The following is a 20,313-nucleotide window of genomic DNA, read 5'->3' on the forward strand; positions in this document are numbered from 1 at the left end:
TTTTTTTTAAAAAAAAAAAAAGGGGGGGGGGGGGGGGTGAAAAACCCCCCTTTTTTTAAAAAAAAGGGGGTGAGGGGGGTTTTGAACCCCCCCCCCCTTTTTTTTGAAAATTTTTTTTTTTTTTATATTTTTTTTCCAAACGAAGGGGAGTATGGGCCCCCCCCTTTGGCGCCACAGGGGTTTTTAGTGGGGGGAAATTTGGGCCCAACTTCGGGAGCCTTTTCTAAAAAAGCCACGCTTGGGGGAAAAAAAAAAAAAAAAAAAAAAAAAAAAAAAAAAAAAAAACAATAAAAAAAAAAAAAAAAAAAAAAAAAAAAATCAAACAAAAAAAATCAAACAAAAATATCGACAACTGCAGGGTTCGAACCTGCGCCCCCGAAGGGAATTGATTTCTAGTCAATCGCATTAGACCACTTTGCTAAGTTGTCATTGTTGTGAATAATTTATTATATTACAACCCTGGTGGCTACCCGTATTTAACAAAATTATATTTTAAAACTCCCAAATACAACTTCAAAAAATGTACAAAAACTTCCAAATATATACATACAGTTTGCAAAAGTTTTTACCCCTCTTTTTTGCTGGCATGTTCCTTTTTCTCGATTTTTTTTTTAAATTCTCTTAACTCTGCACTTTTCCTTCTCTGTAAAGTTTTAAAATGATTTTTCTTAATTCTAAAAAAAGTAGAGTTCGAAAATTATCGTTTTCGTTTATCTTTTTTTAAATAAAATATTGGGAAGATTTTTTCCAAAAACGACTATTTTTTTCGAAAAAAATTAAAAAAAGATAAAAAAAGGATAATAATTTATAAAAAAAAAAAATAGAATTATAAAAAAATTCAAAGTTTTTATTTATTTAAAGAAAAAAATGATTATTATTATAATTATTATTATAATTATTATAATTATTATTATTATTATTATTATTATTATTATTATTATTATTATAATTATTATTATTATTGTTATTGTTATTGTTATTACTATTGTTAATTATTACATTATAATATGATATTGTTGATGCTGATGCTAATACAAATGTTAATACAAATGTTAATCCTAATGCTAAAGCTGATGCTAATCCTAATCCCAATGCTAATGCTAATCCTAATCAAATCCAAATCCTAATGCTGATGCTAATGACATATCATAAACCACTGATTTAAAATGTTTAATTTCAACCATGATTTGAAAACTGCTTTTGATTCGAATTCTTTTGACGGGAAATCGAATTGTGGACATTTACTACATATAAAAGTATAGCATATGGAACTTTTACACCTTTTACATTAATTTTGAATTTAAGGAAAGTAACCCAAACTATTGAAACCTTGTATTGATCTATTTATTTTTTGGGTCTATTTATAGAACTATTTTAAAAACTGTGAAGAACAAAATGTTTTTTTTTATAAAAAAAAATAATTAATTAAAAATTTAAAAATAAAAAAAAATATAAAAATAAAAAAATTCAAAAAATTCAAAAAAAAATAAAAAAAAATAAAAAAAAAAAAAAAAATATTGTTTATTTATTTTAATTTTTAAAATTAAAAACTTTAAATTAATATTTTTTGATTTAATAAATGGCCATTTTATTAAATTTATAAATAATTAATTTAGTTATTATTTTATCGATTGGTCTAACTATGATTGGATCTTCTTTACAGTGGTGGTTTTTTACCATGGTCCTTTAATTGGTTTGAATTCTATTAATTGTATTTGGAGGTGATGTTTTGATATCTATTTGGTCTATAACAAATCTATTCATATTAAATTTATCTCTATTATTTATATTAGATTATATTTATATTATAAATTGTAATTTTTTTTTTTTTTTTTAGTTGATGATTAAATACTATCTATATATTTTCTATTGAATGAAATAGTCTTGAGGAATTTGATTATTGTCCTAATAAAATAAAAAATGAATTAATATATATTTAAATATATTTTAATTATATTAAATACTTACATTAAGATTACTAAATGAAAAAAAAGCCATCATTTGATCCCAACCTGCCATAAGTAGGCATTCATTTGCAAATTCTGGCTTTAATTTGGTATAGGCTGAAAATTCATTTGTAATTTCTTCTTTTTCAGCATCTGAGGGTTCGGATTCTACAATGTGGACTTTTGGAAGCAATTTGTATGGTCTAACATTGAGATTATCATTTAAAATAATTGCTTCCCAACCATCATCAGCTGCATCAGAGCCTGGTGGAGCTTGTGCCAATATGAAAGTTCTATCAAAAGATCTCATTAAATTAAATTTTGGTTCGAGGAAGTGACCATGTATAATTACAGATATTAACTAATTAAAAAAAAAAAATTAATAAATTTTTTAAATGGCAATATTTTTTTTTATAATACATACTTTTGTACCTGGAACCAAAAATGTATCAATAATAGATGAAGACAATGAATGTTGTGTTTTTGGACATAATTTGAAGAATTTATATATTTTATCATATCCTGAATATAATATTTTTGTTTTTTTATCTAATTAAAAAATAGAATTAGTATTGACATTAAACATAGTTTTTTTTTGGTTTTATATTAAACCTACTGTTACCCATTGGCTTCATTAAGTTTCTATTTGATCTTTGGTAGACTTTATCTGAACCTTTAATTGGGAGAGATTCACTATCAGCCAAATATGTCATAGAGAATTTGGACTCATTAGTATAGACTTTAATGATATTTTCTCTATTGGCATCATATACATTGAAAAATTTCTCTAAAAATCTATAAGAGAATTGTTGTCTTTCTATACTATCGCAATAGTTTGGTCTTAATGGAGGAATTGGACGTAAAAGTAAATTCTTTGAACCAATTTCCTTACCATCCAAAGATTTTGAATCTGGAAATTTTTTTGCTCCTTCTCTATAAAAATAAATAAATATAAGGGTTATTAAATACTTTAATTTGAATTGTTTAGTTTATTTTATTTTATTTTATTTTATTTTATTTTATTATATTATATTATATTATATTTATTTTTTATTTTTATTTTTATTTTACTTACATGGCAGTGGTAATGGTGGAGGTGGTTTGTTGAGTATCTGATGAGGTATTATCAGTTGTATTACCTTCAACAGATGATGATGATGATGATGATGATGATGATGATGATGATGATGATGATGATGATGATGAAGTTTCTAATAATGAAGTTCCTAATGATTCTTCATTATTATTATTTTGTTGCTCTAATTGTTTTATTATTATATTAAATTCTATTAATAATACTATGGAATATATGAAGAATAATATTTCCGAAGCAAAAATAAAAAGATTAAATTCCATTTTTATTAATATAATATGATTATGATTGAATAAATAATTTTATTTTTTTAAATATATAACTATTAATTAAGAGAAAAAAAATTATTGTTGTATTAAATATAGTATTATATAAATATATATATTATTTGTATGTGAAAAAAAAAAATTAAAAATAAAATTAAAAAATAAATACAAAAAAAAAATTTATAAACAAAAGAAAGAACTGTTTTGAAAATTCAAATTTTTTTTATAATGTAAAGAAAAATTAAAAAAAATAATTATAAAGTAATAATTTAGTTTATATCTTTTAAATTACTGATTATTGATCTTTTTTTTTATTTGATTTCGATTTTTTATTTAATTTTCTTTAAAATAATATCTAAAACATTATACAAACTTTAATAAAAAAAAAATAAAAAAAATTTATTAATTGTTTTTTTATCATTATATGATGTAATGAATTTAAATAAATAATTATTCGATTTATTTAATTATTTGTTGTACAACAAATAAAATAACAAAAAAAAATTAAATTAAAAAATTGATTTAATAATAAAATTAATTTCTTTTTTATTTTTTAAGAAAAAAGGTAAAGAGTAAAAATAGAAAATAAAAAAAAAAAAATTACCTTTGGAGAGCTTTTTTTATTTTCATTTTATTATTGAGGAGGTGTGAATATAAACACAGGTATAAATAAAGCACATAATAATAAATAAAATTTAAAATGAAAATATTTTAAAAAAAAAAAAAAAAATAGAAAAAAATTGTTAAAAAAAGGGTGTGCAAAAAAAAAATAAAAAAAAATCCCACATTATATAACACACCAAGTCAAGTGGGTGTATTACCAGAATCCCTCTCTATAAAAACTTGATGGGAGTTCTCATCGGGTATATGAGTTCGTGACTATATCCACAAGTTTAAACAAGGTAAAAATTGGGTTTATTTGGACATTGTTTGGGAATTCATGCTTTTTCCAGAGGAATTATTTAAATAATGATTAATAAAAAGTAATTTAATCAATTCATTAGCTGATGATAAATTAGCACAAATACCATACAGAGATTCAAAGTTAACATGTTTTTCTGAAGTTATTTGATAACGGTAGACTACATTAGCTATAAAGTTCTCAACTTCGAGATACAACCGAAACTGTTTCCACACTTGGATTAGGTATTAGATCATAAAATATAAAGAAAAAGATTTATAGAAAGAGGTAGGAACTTTCTAATATTGGCTATTTTTAGAAAAACAGGGTTTCTTAGTTTTGGGGCAAATAGAAGTAATTTAGAACTTAAAATTCAGAAAGTCCCAAAGGTTATATTAATAAGGTAAAATATATTTATGCCCCAAGTTTGCCAGATTAACAATCTTCTAAAAGTGCCTCTACCAGCAGGGGAAAGAACAAGCATGAAATTCATTACAAGATAAATGAATTTCATTAGAACAACAATTATTTAAAAAGGAGGAGGTTAGGTTATTTTTTAATAAAAAAGACTATATCTTTTTGAATTTAAATCAATTTAGGGTAATTTATTTAAACACATATGATATTTAGTTTTAGAATAAAATTAACAGCATCTTCTACGATGATGAACAATAGATATCAATATTGATAAAGTTAGTGTTATCACCATTGAAAGGGTTAAAACATGGATTGAAACCACATGAACCGCCACCAAAGCTATTACCAAACCAAACTGATTCATTATCAGAGAATGAGACACTTCCAGATGAGCCTAACATTAATTTTGATGAGGCACCGTTAGCTGGGTTCATTGATGAAATAGATTCTATGAAAAATTAATAAAGTAAAATAAAAACTTAAAATTAATATATATATTCCTAAATTTTTAATATAGTTTTATTAATAATTACTAATAATTGACATTTATAATAGTTTGTTTTTAATTAAAATGAAAATTATATTTATTTTGTTTTTTTTATACTTTGGTAAATTTGTGAAAGATAATTCACTCAAAGAAATAACTTTTAACCACGAGATGATTTTATAAAAATTAAATAAACAAATTTTGTTAAAAAATAAAAAAAAAAGAAAAAAATATTTTATATAAAAAGATTAAAATATATTTAAATGAGCATCAAAGAATTATTAGTATGAAAAACCTGAAGATTCAAAATCCACTTTATCTTTTTATTTCTATTTAAATTTATTTAAAATACACATATTAATAATTATTAAAAATTAAAAAATTCACCTTATTTTAAATTAATAAAAATTTTCATTGTAATAATTATTTTAATCAAAATTTTAACATACAATAACATATTTTTTAATTATCAATCTCTATATTGTTTTTTTTTTATTAATTATTATAATTTATTTTTTTATTTTTTATTTTAATTATTATAAATACTTTTATAAAAATGAAAAAGTTACTTTGGTGTTTAATATATCATTCTTAAAGAATTCAATAAAAATTTTATTTAAAATATTAGATTTAATTAAAGTGTTCAATTTTAAATAAATATAAAGAAAAATGAAATACAACTTTTAACATTCTTTAATTTAAAAAAAAAAAAAAAATATTTTAAAACAGTTCTAATTTTTTATTTTTTATAAATTATATTTTTTATTTTTTATAAATTATATTTTTTTTTTAATTCATTAAAAATAATAAGCTTTCAAAATTATAATCACATAATATTTTTTTAAAGATAAATTTTTTATAACCCTTTATCATTGAAACATTCCTATATTTCCTTTCAAAAATCTTTTCTATTATAGTATCCAATAAAAAAATGTACAACTCCAATAATAATAATAATAATAATCAAGATCTATCGAGCTCAACAGAAATTCATCAAGATGAAAATCAAATATTTTCGAAAACTTCGCTTTTGTTTTTGACAAAACCATTAACCTCAAAAGAAAAAATCAGTTAATTAAAATTATTAAAAAGAATGGAGGCAAAAGCTGCTACTCATGCACAAAGGTAATTATATAACTTGTTTAATTTAAATTAAAATTTAAAAATAATACTAATTATTATTAAAGGCCACACATTTAATCACCACTAAAGAAGGCTATTTAGAGAAGACCCAAAAAGTTGAACAAGCTCTTTCTTTGGGTATCCCAATTTTGGTTAAAGAATTCGTCCATGATTGTGTATTAAAAAAAGAATTAATTCCTGTTGAAACCTTTTTAGTATCATTCTTAACATCTGTAAGTAGTAACTATAGAAATAAAAAAATTAATTATTTAAATACTAATATTTACCTTTTTTACAATTAGAATGCATCTATTTTATCCTCATCACAAGAGTTTGAGGTAAAATCAAATGATGTATATAAAAATATGCTTTCCTCCGTTAATAAAGTAAATCTTGATGATAAGACAGTAACAACAACCGAAACTACAAAAAATAGCTCGCCAATCATCTCTTTGATTGCTTTAAAAGAAATAAATGGTAATAGTGCTAATACAGCTCAATGCAATCAACAATTTTTAGAAGCCGAAAATCAAGCACTAAAAGATAAAATCAAAGAGATTGAATATGAATTTAAATGCTATAAAATTGAAAAGGAGAATTTAGAAATAGAAAAAGATTTAGAAATAAAAAAATTAAAAGAAAGTCAAAGATATAATAGTACAGTCAAAGAATCACTCTTAAGAGATCTCGAAAATAGATGTAAAGAGGTTATTGATTTAGAATTTATATTAGAAGAATATCAAGCTCGTAATGCTAAACTTACAGACCGTTTGAAAAGTTCCAATAAACCAGATGGAAATGATGAAGAGAAAAAAATAATCCAAACAAAACTCGACCAAATGACCACATTTAAAATTCAATTAGATAATGAAAATACTCAACTCAATTCTGAAATTGAAGGATTAAAAAAATTACACTCCCTCAGAGGCCATCATATTTTTGGTTTAGAAAATAATATATCAAGTAATCAAGAGAGTCAATCTAAAATACCAATTAATCATCAAAACCAAACAATACTAAATGAAGGTATTAAAAATGAGCTCGAAGGAGTTAAATCAAAAAAATCTGAAAAGTTGGGTGCTCGTATTGCAAGATTTTTTAGATGTGGTAGTAGTAATAGTGGTAGTGCTAAATTAGAATCAAACAATTCAAATAAATCCTCAACTAGTAAACTTCCATCTTCATCATCATCAAATAATTCAACATCACCATCAACATTTTATAAAAATAACAACACCTCACCATTGGTACCTCCACCACATTTACCACCATTACCAGCTTGGAGATATAAATATATCTCTATAGTTCTACCAAATTCACTCGCCAAACCATCTTCTAGAATACAGAACTTGTAAATTCAAAAATAAAAAAATTTAAAAATGAATGATTCAAATTAAAATCGATCATTCAACAGACGATTAATCAAAAAACAATTTATCATCAATTGATTCAAATACTAAAACAATAGAATGCAACTATATTTCAACTGAAAAGTTATCGAATACTCTTGCTTCTGTTGTTAAAGTAGATCAAGATGATAAGCAAACAACATTACAAATAATATTTCACCAATCATTTCATTGAATACTTCAGAAGATATTCTGGTTATAGTGCAAGTACCACAGATTAAGCAAACAACAAATTTTAATTAAAGTATAACTTAAAAGACGAGCCATTGATTTTATATTTATAATCACCAAACTCTTTAGCCATTGCCAACAAAAATACTGCCACTGGTGGAAAATAAAATTCAGAAAATACCTTTGGAAATCAATATTTAAAAGAAATAACCATCATTCCACAGTAAGATCTCCATCTAATATAAATAATAACACATCACCATTGAAAAATCCACAAGCTTCACCTCAAATCCAATCAGATTCTTTTAATGCAGATATTTCCCAGTTTTTTTTAATTTCTGGACCCACTTCAACTGTCAATTAATTTAATAGAGATTTAAAGAATAAATACTTTATTTAAAATAATTAAAAATAAATAAAAATATATATAATAATATAATTAATTAGATCTAATAATTATTTAAAAAAAAATAATTAAAAAAAAAAAAAAATAAAAAAAACAAAAACAAAAACTTTTATTTTAATTTTTTAATTTTATATAATACTTTAGTAATATTTTATTTTTTATTTATTTTAAATTATCTTTTGTGATTTGGTTCATCTATATTTATTAAATGATTTTTCAATTCAAGATAGTTATAATAAATACCTTTATAAATTATATTAATTTAAAAATTAAAAAAAATATAGCCCTGAACATATGTTATAGAAATATTTAAAAAAATAAAATATTAATAACTCAAGAGTTTTTTATATTTTAAAATTTAAATATATTTTTAATGTATAATCTTTATTTAAATATATAGATAATTAATTATAAACTATAGATGATTATTTTAAAATTCTATATAAAATAAAAAAATGAACTAAGTGTTGATAATAGTTAAATTATTTGAACTATTTATACATTTTAATTGAAATTCAACTGATAGGATGCCAATTTAATAATTATAAATGACTGTTATGATTTTTAGAATATGAAAACTTATTATAATAGCTTATAAAATTGATTGTGGTTGTTTGATTGTTTTTCCTGATTGATTAATTATTGAGAGATTGAGTGTTTGGTATTTGAAAACTAATAAAGAAAGCGTCAGTGCTTTATATCTGTTACTAATCTAAAACTATTTGAGTTCAATCATAGTTGCCTGGCCAGAGCGAATTAATGATATTCATAAAATAGTTAATTAAATTGAGTAGTTTCATTTGTGTTGAGTGGAAACATCTTTTCTTAATTGAATTCAAGTATTTATTGGTCACTTCTAATTGGTCCAGATAGTTTTACACCACTAGATGAAACATATTCTAAAAGACTTGGACCGTTAACGAATTCTACATAACTTGATACAGAGCTTACTTGAAACGCCACCAGATAAAACAATCTCTACAAAACTTGGCTAAGATAAATTACTAGATTCCTTTTATAAATATTGATTCTATACCTTCAAATATCTAGTTATATTCACATAATGTAATTTTTTGAGATTTATATTATTAGTATAATTATTACTATTTATATTATTATTATTATTATTATTATTATTTTTATTAATATTGATAATTATTATGGCCAAAGGAAAAATTATATGATTGTCATTAAAAAAAAAAAATTAAAAATTAAAAAAAAAAATAAATAAATACAATGAGGTTGAGGCTCATACTTTTATTATTATAATATATGAATATACATATGACTCTTTAAAAAGATATATAAAAAAGGATATATTTTAATTTTTATTTGAAAAAAAAAAAAAATTTTAAAAAACCTCATTATTTTTTAATTAAAAAATTTATTAACCTCCATTGTTTAAAATCGTTATTTTAAGTTAAAATTAACATAGAGATTCAAACACAATGAATAAAAATGGGAATATTTATTCAATTAAAAAAGGTAAAGACGAATTTTGTGTTCTGTTTTTTTAATTAATTTTAATTATTTTATAATTTTTTTAATTTTTTTTTTTTCTTTAAATTATAAAAACTTTTATTTTTTTTTTTTTCTTTTTTTTTTTTTTTCTTTACAAATAAATAACTTTACATTTTTATACATATATTTTTTCTCTTCATAATTTTCAAAAATAATAGCAATTAATAATATATAAATAATAAATAAATAAAATATTCATTTCAACATTCCACTTTGAAAAATGGATGATTTATTTATTTTCTTTTTTATCTTTTTTATTATCATTTTTTGTTTTTATAGTTTTTTATATAATAATATTGATAACAATAATAACAATGACAATAATAATAATAACATTAATAATAATTATAATAATAATAATAGTAATAATTTTAATAATAATAATAACTTTAATAATAATAATAATAATTTTAATAATAATTATATTTATAATAATAACAATAACTTTAATAATAATAATAATAATAATAATAATAATAACAATAACTTTAATAATAATAATAATAATTTTAATAATAATTATATTTATAATAATAATAATAATAATAATAATAATAGTTTTAATAATAATAATTTATATAATAATTATAATAATTATAATAATAATAACAATATTTATAGTTTTAATAATAATAATATAAATAATAATTATAATAATTTTAGTAACAATAATAATAATAATTATTATAATTATAATGACAATAACAATTTTAATATTTTTAATAATATTATATATAATAACAATGATAATTTTAATAATTATAATAACGATAGCTATAATGATGGTAGTTTAAATTTAGATAACATCTACTCCAAAACCAGAGACAACAAATGTAGAAATGGAGTAAGATATTTACCATCTCGCTTTTTTAAAGAGACCTCAATAGAACCACAAGAGAGAACAGCCCCACATCTTAATCCTTCAACCCCAGCCCCAAATAATATAAATAACAATAATAATAATATAAACAATAGTAACAAGACATTAGAGTCGGATGTATTATTATTAGAAATAATAAGAAAGGATAAAGAAAAAACTGAAAGGGAAAAATCAGTAAAAGAACTCAGAAATGAATTGAAAAAATTAGAAAGAGAAATTCAAGAAACTGAACGTTCCGAAAGATCAGCAAGAGAAAGGGAACGTTTAGAAAATTTTGAAATAGAAAGAAGAGAAAGAGAAAGAAGAGAAAGAGAAAGAATTGAAAGAGAAAGATTTGAAAGAGAAAGAATTGAAAGAGAACAAAGAGAATGGGAACGTACCCAAAATTTATTAAGAGAAAGAGAACTACAAGAAAGGGTACGTAGAGAACATCTTGGAAGAGAAAGAATGGATGTTGAACAGCCAGAAAGACAACAACCTAGAAGACAACCAAGAGAAACAGAAAGAATGCAAATAGAGCATTCACAAAGACAACCAACAGAAATCGAAACAATGTCAATAGAGCGTCCACAAAGACAACAACCAGAAAGAGAAACAATGCAAATCGAGCATCCAAATAGACAACCAGAAAGAATGCAAACACACCAACCAGAAAGACAACAACCAATAAGACAGGCAAGAGAAAGTACCCAAAATGTATCAAGACAAAGAATGGAAGTAGATCATTCAGAAAGGGTACAAAGAGAAAACTATTTAAGACAACAACTACTAAGACAAAGAGATCAACAAGCAAGAGAAAGTACCCAAAATGTATCAAGACAAAGAATGGAAGTAGATCATTCAGAAAGGGTACAAAGAGAAAATTATTTAAGAGAACAATTATTAAGACAAAGAGATCAACAATCAAGAGAAAGTACCCAAAGAAGAAATAGAAGAACATAAAGAAGGGTACCATTATTTAGAGTCCATTTAATGCTATTATAGTAAGTAATTCATACATTCATATTTATACCTAATAAATAAGCATATATATTAATTGATATTTATTATTTAACTGTAGAGAGAGATAATCACATCGATGGTTTAATGAAGTCACATTAACTGTATTACCAGATAATCTTTATGTTAATAACCATGCAGCTGCTTAAAATAGAATGATTCAGATTTGTACCACATGAATGTCGAATGCCTTTTCGATTTCGATTACAGTTTTAATTGGTAATTATTAGATTTATTGGATATGGATCAAGAATTTGCTGGCCACGAATTCAATGATCACATGGACATAGATCAATAATTTCTACCATTGGATACTGATTAATAAAGAAATTATAAAAGGCTAAAACATTACCATCGATATCAACATTTTTAAATTATTCATCGAATTATCCTCAACTCTACAAAGGCTCCAACAACTTGTTCTCTTATTGTAAGTATATTGTTAATATATACATAAATACTATTAGATTAGAATATAAAAGAAACTAATATTTTTATTCTTATATACAGTAAATGTATTAATTATAATGCTTTGTCTTACGGTTTAATTATAATGCTATGTCTTATGGTTTAATTCTGCTTTTTATTTAATATCAAAGTGGGTGTAATTGTATTCCTAAGGTAACAATAATTCATAATTTACATAATTATAAATATTTGAATATAAAAGAAACTAATATTTAATTCATTTTTAGTTTAATTCTTTCTATTTTGGATTTAAAACGCTCTTATATGGTATAATTATATTTATAATTATTTCTCTTTCAGTATATCATGCTCTATATTTAAAGTCTATATTGGTTGATTTTTAAGGTAATTATAATGTTAATATTTAATAATTATTATTATATTTGAATATAAAAAAACTAATATTTAATTTTAATACCTATTTAGGTTAATTCGAATTCTTTCTTTTCAGTCTCCGCACATCATTCCCAATTCTTTCTTTTCAGTTTCGACACATCGTTTTCAATTCTCTCTTTCAGTTTCGGCAAATCGTTTTCAATTCTCTCTTTCAGTTTCGGCAAATCGTTTTCAATTCTCTCTTTCAGTTTCGACACATCATTTTCAACTCTCTCTTTCAATTCGACAAATCATTTTCAATTCTCTCTTTCAGTCTCGGCAAATCGTTTTCAATTCTCTCTTTCAGTCTCGACAAATCATTTTCAATTCTCTCTTTCTATTTCAACACATTCAATTCTCTCTTTCTATTTCAACACTTAATTTTCAATTCTCTCTTTCAGTTTGGGCACTTCAGTTTCAATTCATTAATAATACAAAGGGGTTTGTTTATTATTTTAAATTGTGGTTTTTTCAAGTCATTAATCATTAATTGGGGTTTTTTCAAATCATATATCATACATTATTGTTTAGCTTATTATTATTGTGGTTTTTTGGAATCATTAATCAAACATTGGCATGTTTGTATTCTTCTGGTAACTATAATGTTAATATTTGCATAATTATTATATATGAATTTAAAAGTTACTAATATTTAATTAGGTTAAATCGAATTTTAATTTTTTAGTTTCGGCGTTATTTCAACTTGAAATTTTTAAGTCATTAATCATAGATTGGGGGTATAGTTTATACTTTTAAATTGTGCTTTTAAAAAAGCCAATTCATAGTCGAAGATATTTTTAAAATATAGATAAATTACCCCCACCATACAATAGTATCCAAATCACTTTTCACCAACACTCTTTTCATAAATTTTATTTTATATAAAAATGATATAATCAAACAAAATGTGTACATAAAATTTATAGTGATAGAAGATTCAATAATTAATTAATAAGAACAAGTAAGTAAATTAATATAATAATAATAATAACAAAAATAAAACTATATAGAAACAGAATCACTAATATAACCAATTGTTTTTAATATTTTAAAGGATAGGTTGATCAACTAAAATATTTTTATTAAATATTCTTTAAAAGATTTGCAGTTATTGGTTTTAGTGAACCAACATCTTAATGAATTTAATTTAGAAGTTTTAAAAACTCATTAGATCTATTTAGGGTCCAATTCATTAGAATCCAAAATTAAACGTAGTGGCATCAACCTCATATCTGCAAATAATATCGATTATCATTTTATTAATTAATATATTAATAAAATAAAATAAAATAAAATAAAATAAAATAAAATAAAATAAAATAAAATAGTTTTTTAGTTTTTTTTTAATATAATTCCTATGGTTGTTTATATCGTTTACTTGTGTCTCCACTAAAATTATTTAGATTTAACATTTATTACATATTTTAATTTTTATTATATGATGATGGACTGGTACTATTTATATTTATGGAAATGTGTATTATATTTTCTATGTTTGAATAATTTCGTTTTTAATTGGTGATGATGATTTACTTGTTTAAAGACAGAGATAATAATATTATTTTTATAGTTTGATGAAGATTAGGAATCTGAAGCTTGGGAGATGGTGAAAATAGTTTTTAATGGCCATGAAAACAACAGTGAGCTAAATAATGATGGTCCTGAAAAATGTGAGGCATTTTATTAATTATATGATAATAAGTTGGTGATATTTGGTTGTTACTGTTAGTGCTTGGTGAGGACTACCTTTGGTTTAGCACTATATTGATTTTTAACTATTAATTATTATAAAATGTTAATTCGATATTTAAATATATATAGTTGTAAGACCCCCAACAGATTGACCTATTGTATTCAATGATGTTAATCCAATTGAATCTGAAGTTGTTAGACCTGCTACTGATTGACCACTTCTAATTGTATTTGCTGTGGTTAATCCTGCTACAGAGTTTGCACCGAAAATGAAACTACTCGATGCACCAGTTGTAGCTAATTCACCTACACTTTGGCCAGTTACAATTGTATTTGAAGTTGTTGATCCTGTAATTGAATGATCAGATGCAATGAAACTAGCTGTTAATCCTGTTGTTATAATTGTTGCTATATCTGCTATTGATTTTGTAGTTGTTAATCCACCAACTGATTGACCTAATGATATCAACCCAATTGAAGTTATTACACCTGCTACTGATTAACCACCGATTGTATTTGCGGTTGTTAAACCTGCTACAGAGTTCACACCCGAAATTAAACCAAATGTATTTGAAGTTGTTAATCCTGCTACTGATTGGCCACCTCCAATTGTATATGAAGTTTTTAAACCATTTATTAACTGACCTGTTGCAATTGAGCTTGTAGTAGTTAATCCAGTTGTTTTATTTGTTGTTATGTCAGCTATTGAATTTGTTGTTGTTAATCCTGTTATTGATTATACGAAAGTTGAAGTTTTCATTACCCTTATCAAAACTATTTGGGTTCTATCACTGTTGCTTGGGCCAAGGCAAATATTGCACTTTTTGAATTTTTAAAAGAACTTGCAATTGATTTGAATTTTTCTGATTTACCCAAGATTGAAAGAATTTGAGTTTCTGAAACTTTGTGACTTTTTATGATAGTTATTGCTATTAATTTTGAGATTATTATTATTATTGAGCAATAGTTCGTAGTTGGATTGGTATTTATTATTACTTGTGAATAGTATAAAATCTCTTTTAATAGGTTCGCTGTGCATTTGATAAACATATGCTAAATCTTTATATAATTGATTAAAATCCTTTCATTCATGATATCGACGACATCAGATCTTGTAAGGGTATTGAATGGTTTTAATTGGTAAATCTGTCTTTTGAAAATTAATAAAAGTAAATTTAATTAATGTAAGTAAATGTGTTTCTATTTTCTATATTTCTTCAACAATGCCAATTTCTTTATATCAACATAATATTTCTTTATATAATATTATTATTAATATTAATTTACTTACTTCTCTCGAAAGGTTTTAAACATATTTCAGTACTGTTAAAATTATTATTGATTAGATATGCTATAGTTTACATTATTAAAATTATTTATGTGTTTGTTTGTTTGTTTGTTGTGAATTGAAAAAAATAAAATAAAAAAATTGAAAAAAAAATTTTTTTAAATTTTTTATAAAATTATTTGATTTTTAAAAAATAAATATTATTTTAAATTTAAAATGGCAATAACGTGTTGATATTGACTAAAATTGGGGTAACTATTGAATAATCATAAAAAGATCATATAATACTATACCTCAACTGAAATATTTAATAATAGGAATGTTTTGTATTTATAGCAAACTACTTTTTATATACTGTCAATATGTTTTAAAAAATTTAAAATAAAAATAAATTTTTATTTTAAAAAATTATTATGAATTTATATTAAATTATTTGGTCTCAGTACCTTACACTTTTTTATAATCAGTTTTTGTTATATCATTGCCAGCAGGACATAGTAAAATCAAATAGGGTTCAAATTATTCATCATAACTAAAGTAGCTACATCTACATTACATTAAAGTTTATAGTGTTATCACCAGGAAGATATATGGAAAGTAAACCTTTTGCGCATGCTGGGAATCGAACCCAGTTCGCATCCGTGGCAGGGATGCATCATACCACTAGACCACATGCGCACTTTAATGATATTTTTAAATCAGCTGATCAATTAGGTTTAATGAATATTTTAATTTCCCCGCAATACGTGTATTTTTGAATAAATAAAAAAAATAAAAAAAATAAAGGCAGAATTTAAGGTTAGAATTAGAAAGATTATGAAATAGAGAATTCTTTATCAAATCTTTTAATTTTTTTGTATTAAAATATTATAAATTTAAAAAAAAAAAAAAATTTTGTGAATATTTTGTTTATTTATTTATTTTATATTTAGCATCATTTGATTTTCTTTTAGTTTTTGTTTTTCTAAATCATCTAAATCAGATAATAATTTCTGTTTTTCGGGCTTTGGTAAATGATTTTGAATGTTTACAATACTAATGATTTGTTTTACAGTGTATTCTGAATCTCTTGCCATTTCGTATAACTCCTTTCTTGGTAAATAATAAGCGGTAATATAATGTTCGACGTGTTTTATATGTGGAATTGGTCTGATTGTAGTTAAAGGTTCTAAATCTGATTGCAATTTTTTTACATCCATAATCATTAAATTTCTACCAAAGTTATTGCATTTTTTGATTTTTGAATAAGACTCTATTAATGTCTCCATTGCAAATACAATTGTATTTTCCCATAATAAATTTTTGATTTTTGGTGTTATCAATGTGGTTTTTGGTGATGCTATTGCGTCTAAATTACCTGCAAATTTATGAAACTGTATAATAATTGATGATACATAATGATTTTCTGTTGTTGGTGCCTCTTTCAATTCCCACTTTGTATTTGTAATTAAATTTGGTATAGTTTCGAGCTATTGATTATAATAAATAAATAAATTAGTATCCATTGTATTAATAAAAAAAAAACCGAAATTTTAAATTACCTCTAAAAACTGTGAAGTTATATTTTTATATAATAAATTTCTTAATGATGCAACGACTGAAACAGTTTCAACATAAAAATTTGTAGTTTGTGAAGACTTTTCAGGTGGGATTAAATCTAAAACTAAAGGCTGGGCTTCCATAATACAATCTACTAAAAACATCATTGACTCCAAACCAATAATTTTATGTTCTAAACCAAAAAGATTTTTAGATTGGGTTAAATCCAAAGAATCGTTAAGTTTGGGTAGGGACCAATTAATAATAATCTCTTCTTCGCTATTAAAATTATTATTTAAACTATTTAAACCATTATTATGATTTGAACCATTATTACTATTATTACTATTACTATTAATACTATTACTACTATTCGATAATGATAAATTTGGTAAAAATATATTTTCTTTTGGTTGATTTAAATTTGGTGATTTATCACTTTTAATTGATAAATGAGGTGATGAAATTTTACTTTGAAATGTTGATGCTGATAATAATGATGTTTTTTCTTGTACTGGTGGTGGTGAGAATTTATTTTTTAATCTTTGTAGTGTTTTAATTAACATTGGATTGATATTACTATTATTATTTGCGATATCCAATATAGTGTTCTTTTCATTCATGCTACCAAAGAATGTAAATACTGAATAAACGTAATACTCTAATAACTGTGATATGGCTGTAAAAATTGGATAGGCCAATTGTTTCAAAATTTTCATCATTTGTAAATAATAACCAATTTGTTTTATAACATTGATTGTAGTTGATGAAATTAATGGGCTACTTGTAGTTGCGTTGTTATTATTAAATGTTGGTAATTCGGTTTGACTTGTACTAAGACTATTCCTGTTACCTGCTGCCTCTGATAAAGTTCTTCTACCCTCGATCAATGAGAATGGGTTACCATTGTCCTTGAAATGATTAAGGAATGGTATTTCATAATCCTGTGGACAAAGGCTTAGTTGTTGTTGCTGTTGTTTTTGTTGGTCTGTGATTGTTAAAAACCCTGATATAGCTGGTTGATTTATTTGTGGTTGAGGTGGTTTAGATGATGATGATTTTCTACTACGGCTACCACCTTCACTATCTAAATTACTCTCGTTGAAGCTATTCATAATAATACCAAATTCTTTTACATCCAATACCGTAAAATTATTTGGTAATGGGATTTTATGCCACATTTCATTTTCCAACATTGTTTTAAGTCTTTCGATGGTCTCTTTATGGAAATATTGGAAATAGTCTAAAGATTTCTCCCTCATTATACCCTTTAGTAAGTTTGCCTCTTCACCTGAAAATTGAATACCAACTTCTATGAACTGATTAATTGAATCCAATACTTTAATGAATAACTCGATTTTAAATTTAGGTTTCAATGAGTTCAATATATGTCTAACTTGATTTTGTATTGAATTCCAAATGGTCTTTTTATTTGAGCAAAATAATTTAAATATTTCAATGTAAAATTTCTTTTCTTCACAATCACTTTTAATAGCCTGTAATCTTAATAATATCCATTGCTTCATCATATAATGTGACCACATTAAATCGGATAAATGTTCTAATATACCCATTAAAGATGGTATATACTGATCTTCTTTTAATATTTGACACAATTCTACAAATTTCATACTATAATAAATAAGATAAAAAGTTAGAAATAAGATAACTATTATTATTATAATTTAATTATAATTACTGTTTTAACTCTTCTGGTTTAGAATATGAATATTGTATGTGAGATTCTAAAATTCTCTTCGAATGTTCCTCTATATTTAATATGAAATTTTGATGAATTTTTTCCTTGAATCTTATACCCTTATTTAACTTAAAATAACACTCTATTATATTCTCAAACCTCTTTGGATCAAATACATGACATACCCCAACAAATGATGAATCGATTTTACCCAACACTGTATCTTCTCTAAACTAAATAATTAAATTTAATATTAACCATTGTTAGTTATTGTTACTATTACCAATCGCTATCTATCATTATGAATTTAATACATACATCAAACTTAGATGTTAAATCTTCAATATACGAATATTTTGAATACTTTGTAATTACTTGGTTCCATTGTGTTAATAACTCCAATGCTTGTGCGAATTCATTCATATTTAAGTATGAATCAATTTTACGTGCTGTTTGAGTAATTTCATAGATACGAGACATTTCCTGTAACATATATTTTGAATATTGTCTAATTCTATGCTTTGCTAATAATTTGAAACCAAATGCTGTTAAATTTGATTGCACACCGTCTAAATATTCTTTACCTGATGAACACATTCTCGCCGAGTGTGTCAAATCTCTTTCAATCTCATAAACTTGAGACATACCTTGAACTAAAATGGTATTAGTATAAGTTTAAAGTATATGTATTTTTAATGGTGAATAATTACCAAAACCGCTATATGACTTTCTAATTAAATCATTAAATCTTGAATCCACAGCTTCGTGATAGCCACTAATCTTTACAGTTAATGCATCAATAGTTTCTATTGGGTCATTAGCACCTATACTTTCTAAAATAAATGAGCTATCAAAATTTTCATCAAAGTATACTTTATCTAAATTTTCTATAATTTCATTCTCTTTTTTAATTTCTTCTGGTGTTTTTTCTGTATATGGTCTTCTAGTATTACTTTGAATACTATTCCTTTTATTCATTAAAAGCCTTGAAACATCTGATAATGTATTTAAATTTGATGTTAATTGAAATAAATCAACTTCGCTAGTGCTAGCTCTTAAGCCACCACCATTATTATTGTTATTATTATTATTATTATTACTATTATTTAATGAAGCACTACTGTAATTTCTATTCATCGATTATAATAATAATAATATCTTAAAATACTATTTATAAAAAAAAAATATTGTAAGATAATTTATGTATTTTGATGCTTTTCATAAAAATTAAAAAAATATAAAAAAAATAAAATTAAAAAAAATAAAATAAAAAAAATAAAAAATAAAAAAATAAAAATTAAAAAAAAATAAAAAAATTATTTATTGAAAATATCTGTATTTGGTTTAAACCTATTTTATTTTTTTTTATTTTTTTTTTAATTTATATAGAGCAAAGATATATCTCGTATATTTACCTTTTTTTAAAAAAAGGAAAAAAAAAAAAAATTTCTTTTAATATGTAAATTAAGAGCTTCTACAAATATATAAAACTGCATATTAAGAAGAATATTTTAAATATATATATTTGTGGATTATATATGTAAAAAAAATATAAATAATAAAAGTATGGTGTGTTAATATGATACCAATACCAATAATAGATTATTATTATAATCGGTGGTGACTAAACAACA

General features: G+C 23.3%; 5 protein-coding genes across 5 annotated transcripts; 3 read left to right on the forward strand and 2 right to left on the reverse strand.

Moving 5' to 3' along the window:
• Positions 1 to 1,866: 1,866 nt before the first annotated feature.
• Positions 1,867 to 2,878, reverse strand: DICPUDRAFT_39232 (uncharacterized protein; the record flags this gene model as incomplete). Its single annotated transcript, XM_003291541.1, has 4 exons — positions 1,867 to 1,905; positions 1,969 to 2,307; positions 2,371 to 2,495; positions 2,563 to 2,878. Coding segments are annotated over 4 exons (819 nt in total), but the record flags the coding sequence as incomplete, so codon positions are not given.
• A 3,163-nt stretch (positions 2,879 to 6,041) lies between these two features.
• On the forward strand, positions 6,042 to 7,587 carry DICPUDRAFT_82246 (uncharacterized protein; the record flags this gene model as incomplete). The annotated part of the gene is made up of 3 exons (XM_003291533.1): positions 6,042 to 6,180; positions 6,323 to 6,465; positions 6,535 to 7,587. The coding sequence occupies 3 exons, from the start codon at positions 6,042 to 6,044 to the stop codon at positions 7,585 to 7,587; spliced, it is 1,335 nt and encodes a 444-aa protein (XP_003291581.1).
• Positions 7,588 to 9,666: 2,079 nt separating this feature from the next.
• Positions 9,667 to 11,561, forward strand: DICPUDRAFT_82247 (uncharacterized protein; the record flags this gene model as incomplete). Its single annotated transcript, XM_003291534.1, has 2 exons — positions 9,667 to 9,725; positions 10,019 to 11,561. 2 exons carry the CDS (start codon positions 9,667 to 9,669, stop codon positions 11,559 to 11,561), a joined length of 1,602 nt encoding a protein of 533 aa, XP_003291582.1.
• Positions 11,562 to 11,793: 232 nt separating this feature from the next.
• Positions 11,794 to 13,168, forward strand: DICPUDRAFT_82248 (uncharacterized protein; the record flags this gene model as incomplete). The annotated part of the gene is made up of 3 exons (XM_003291535.1): positions 11,794 to 11,837; positions 12,513 to 12,902; positions 13,147 to 13,168. The coding sequence occupies 3 exons, from the start codon at positions 11,794 to 11,796 to the stop codon at positions 13,166 to 13,168; spliced, it is 456 nt and encodes a 151-aa protein (XP_003291583.1).
• Positions 13,169 to 16,358: 3,190 nt separating this feature from the next.
• Positions 16,359 to 19,816, reverse strand: DICPUDRAFT_156198 (uncharacterized protein; the record flags this gene model as incomplete). Its single annotated transcript, XM_003291542.1, has 5 exons — positions 16,359 to 16,910; positions 16,983 to 18,612; positions 18,839 to 18,912; positions 18,998 to 19,332; positions 19,390 to 19,816. The coding sequence occupies 5 exons, from the start codon at positions 19,814 to 19,816 to the stop codon at positions 16,359 to 16,361; spliced, it is 3,018 nt and encodes a 1,005-aa protein (XP_003291590.1).
• Positions 19,817 to 20,313: the final 497 nt, after the last annotated feature.

The sequence above is a fragment of the Dictyostelium purpureum genome (genome assembly GCF_000190715.1).
Source record: "Dictyostelium purpureum unplaced genomic scaffold DICPUscaffold_285, whole genome shotgun sequence".
Lineage (NCBI taxonomy): Eukaryota > Evosea > Eumycetozoa > Dictyosteliales > Dictyosteliaceae > Dictyostelium > Dictyostelium purpureum.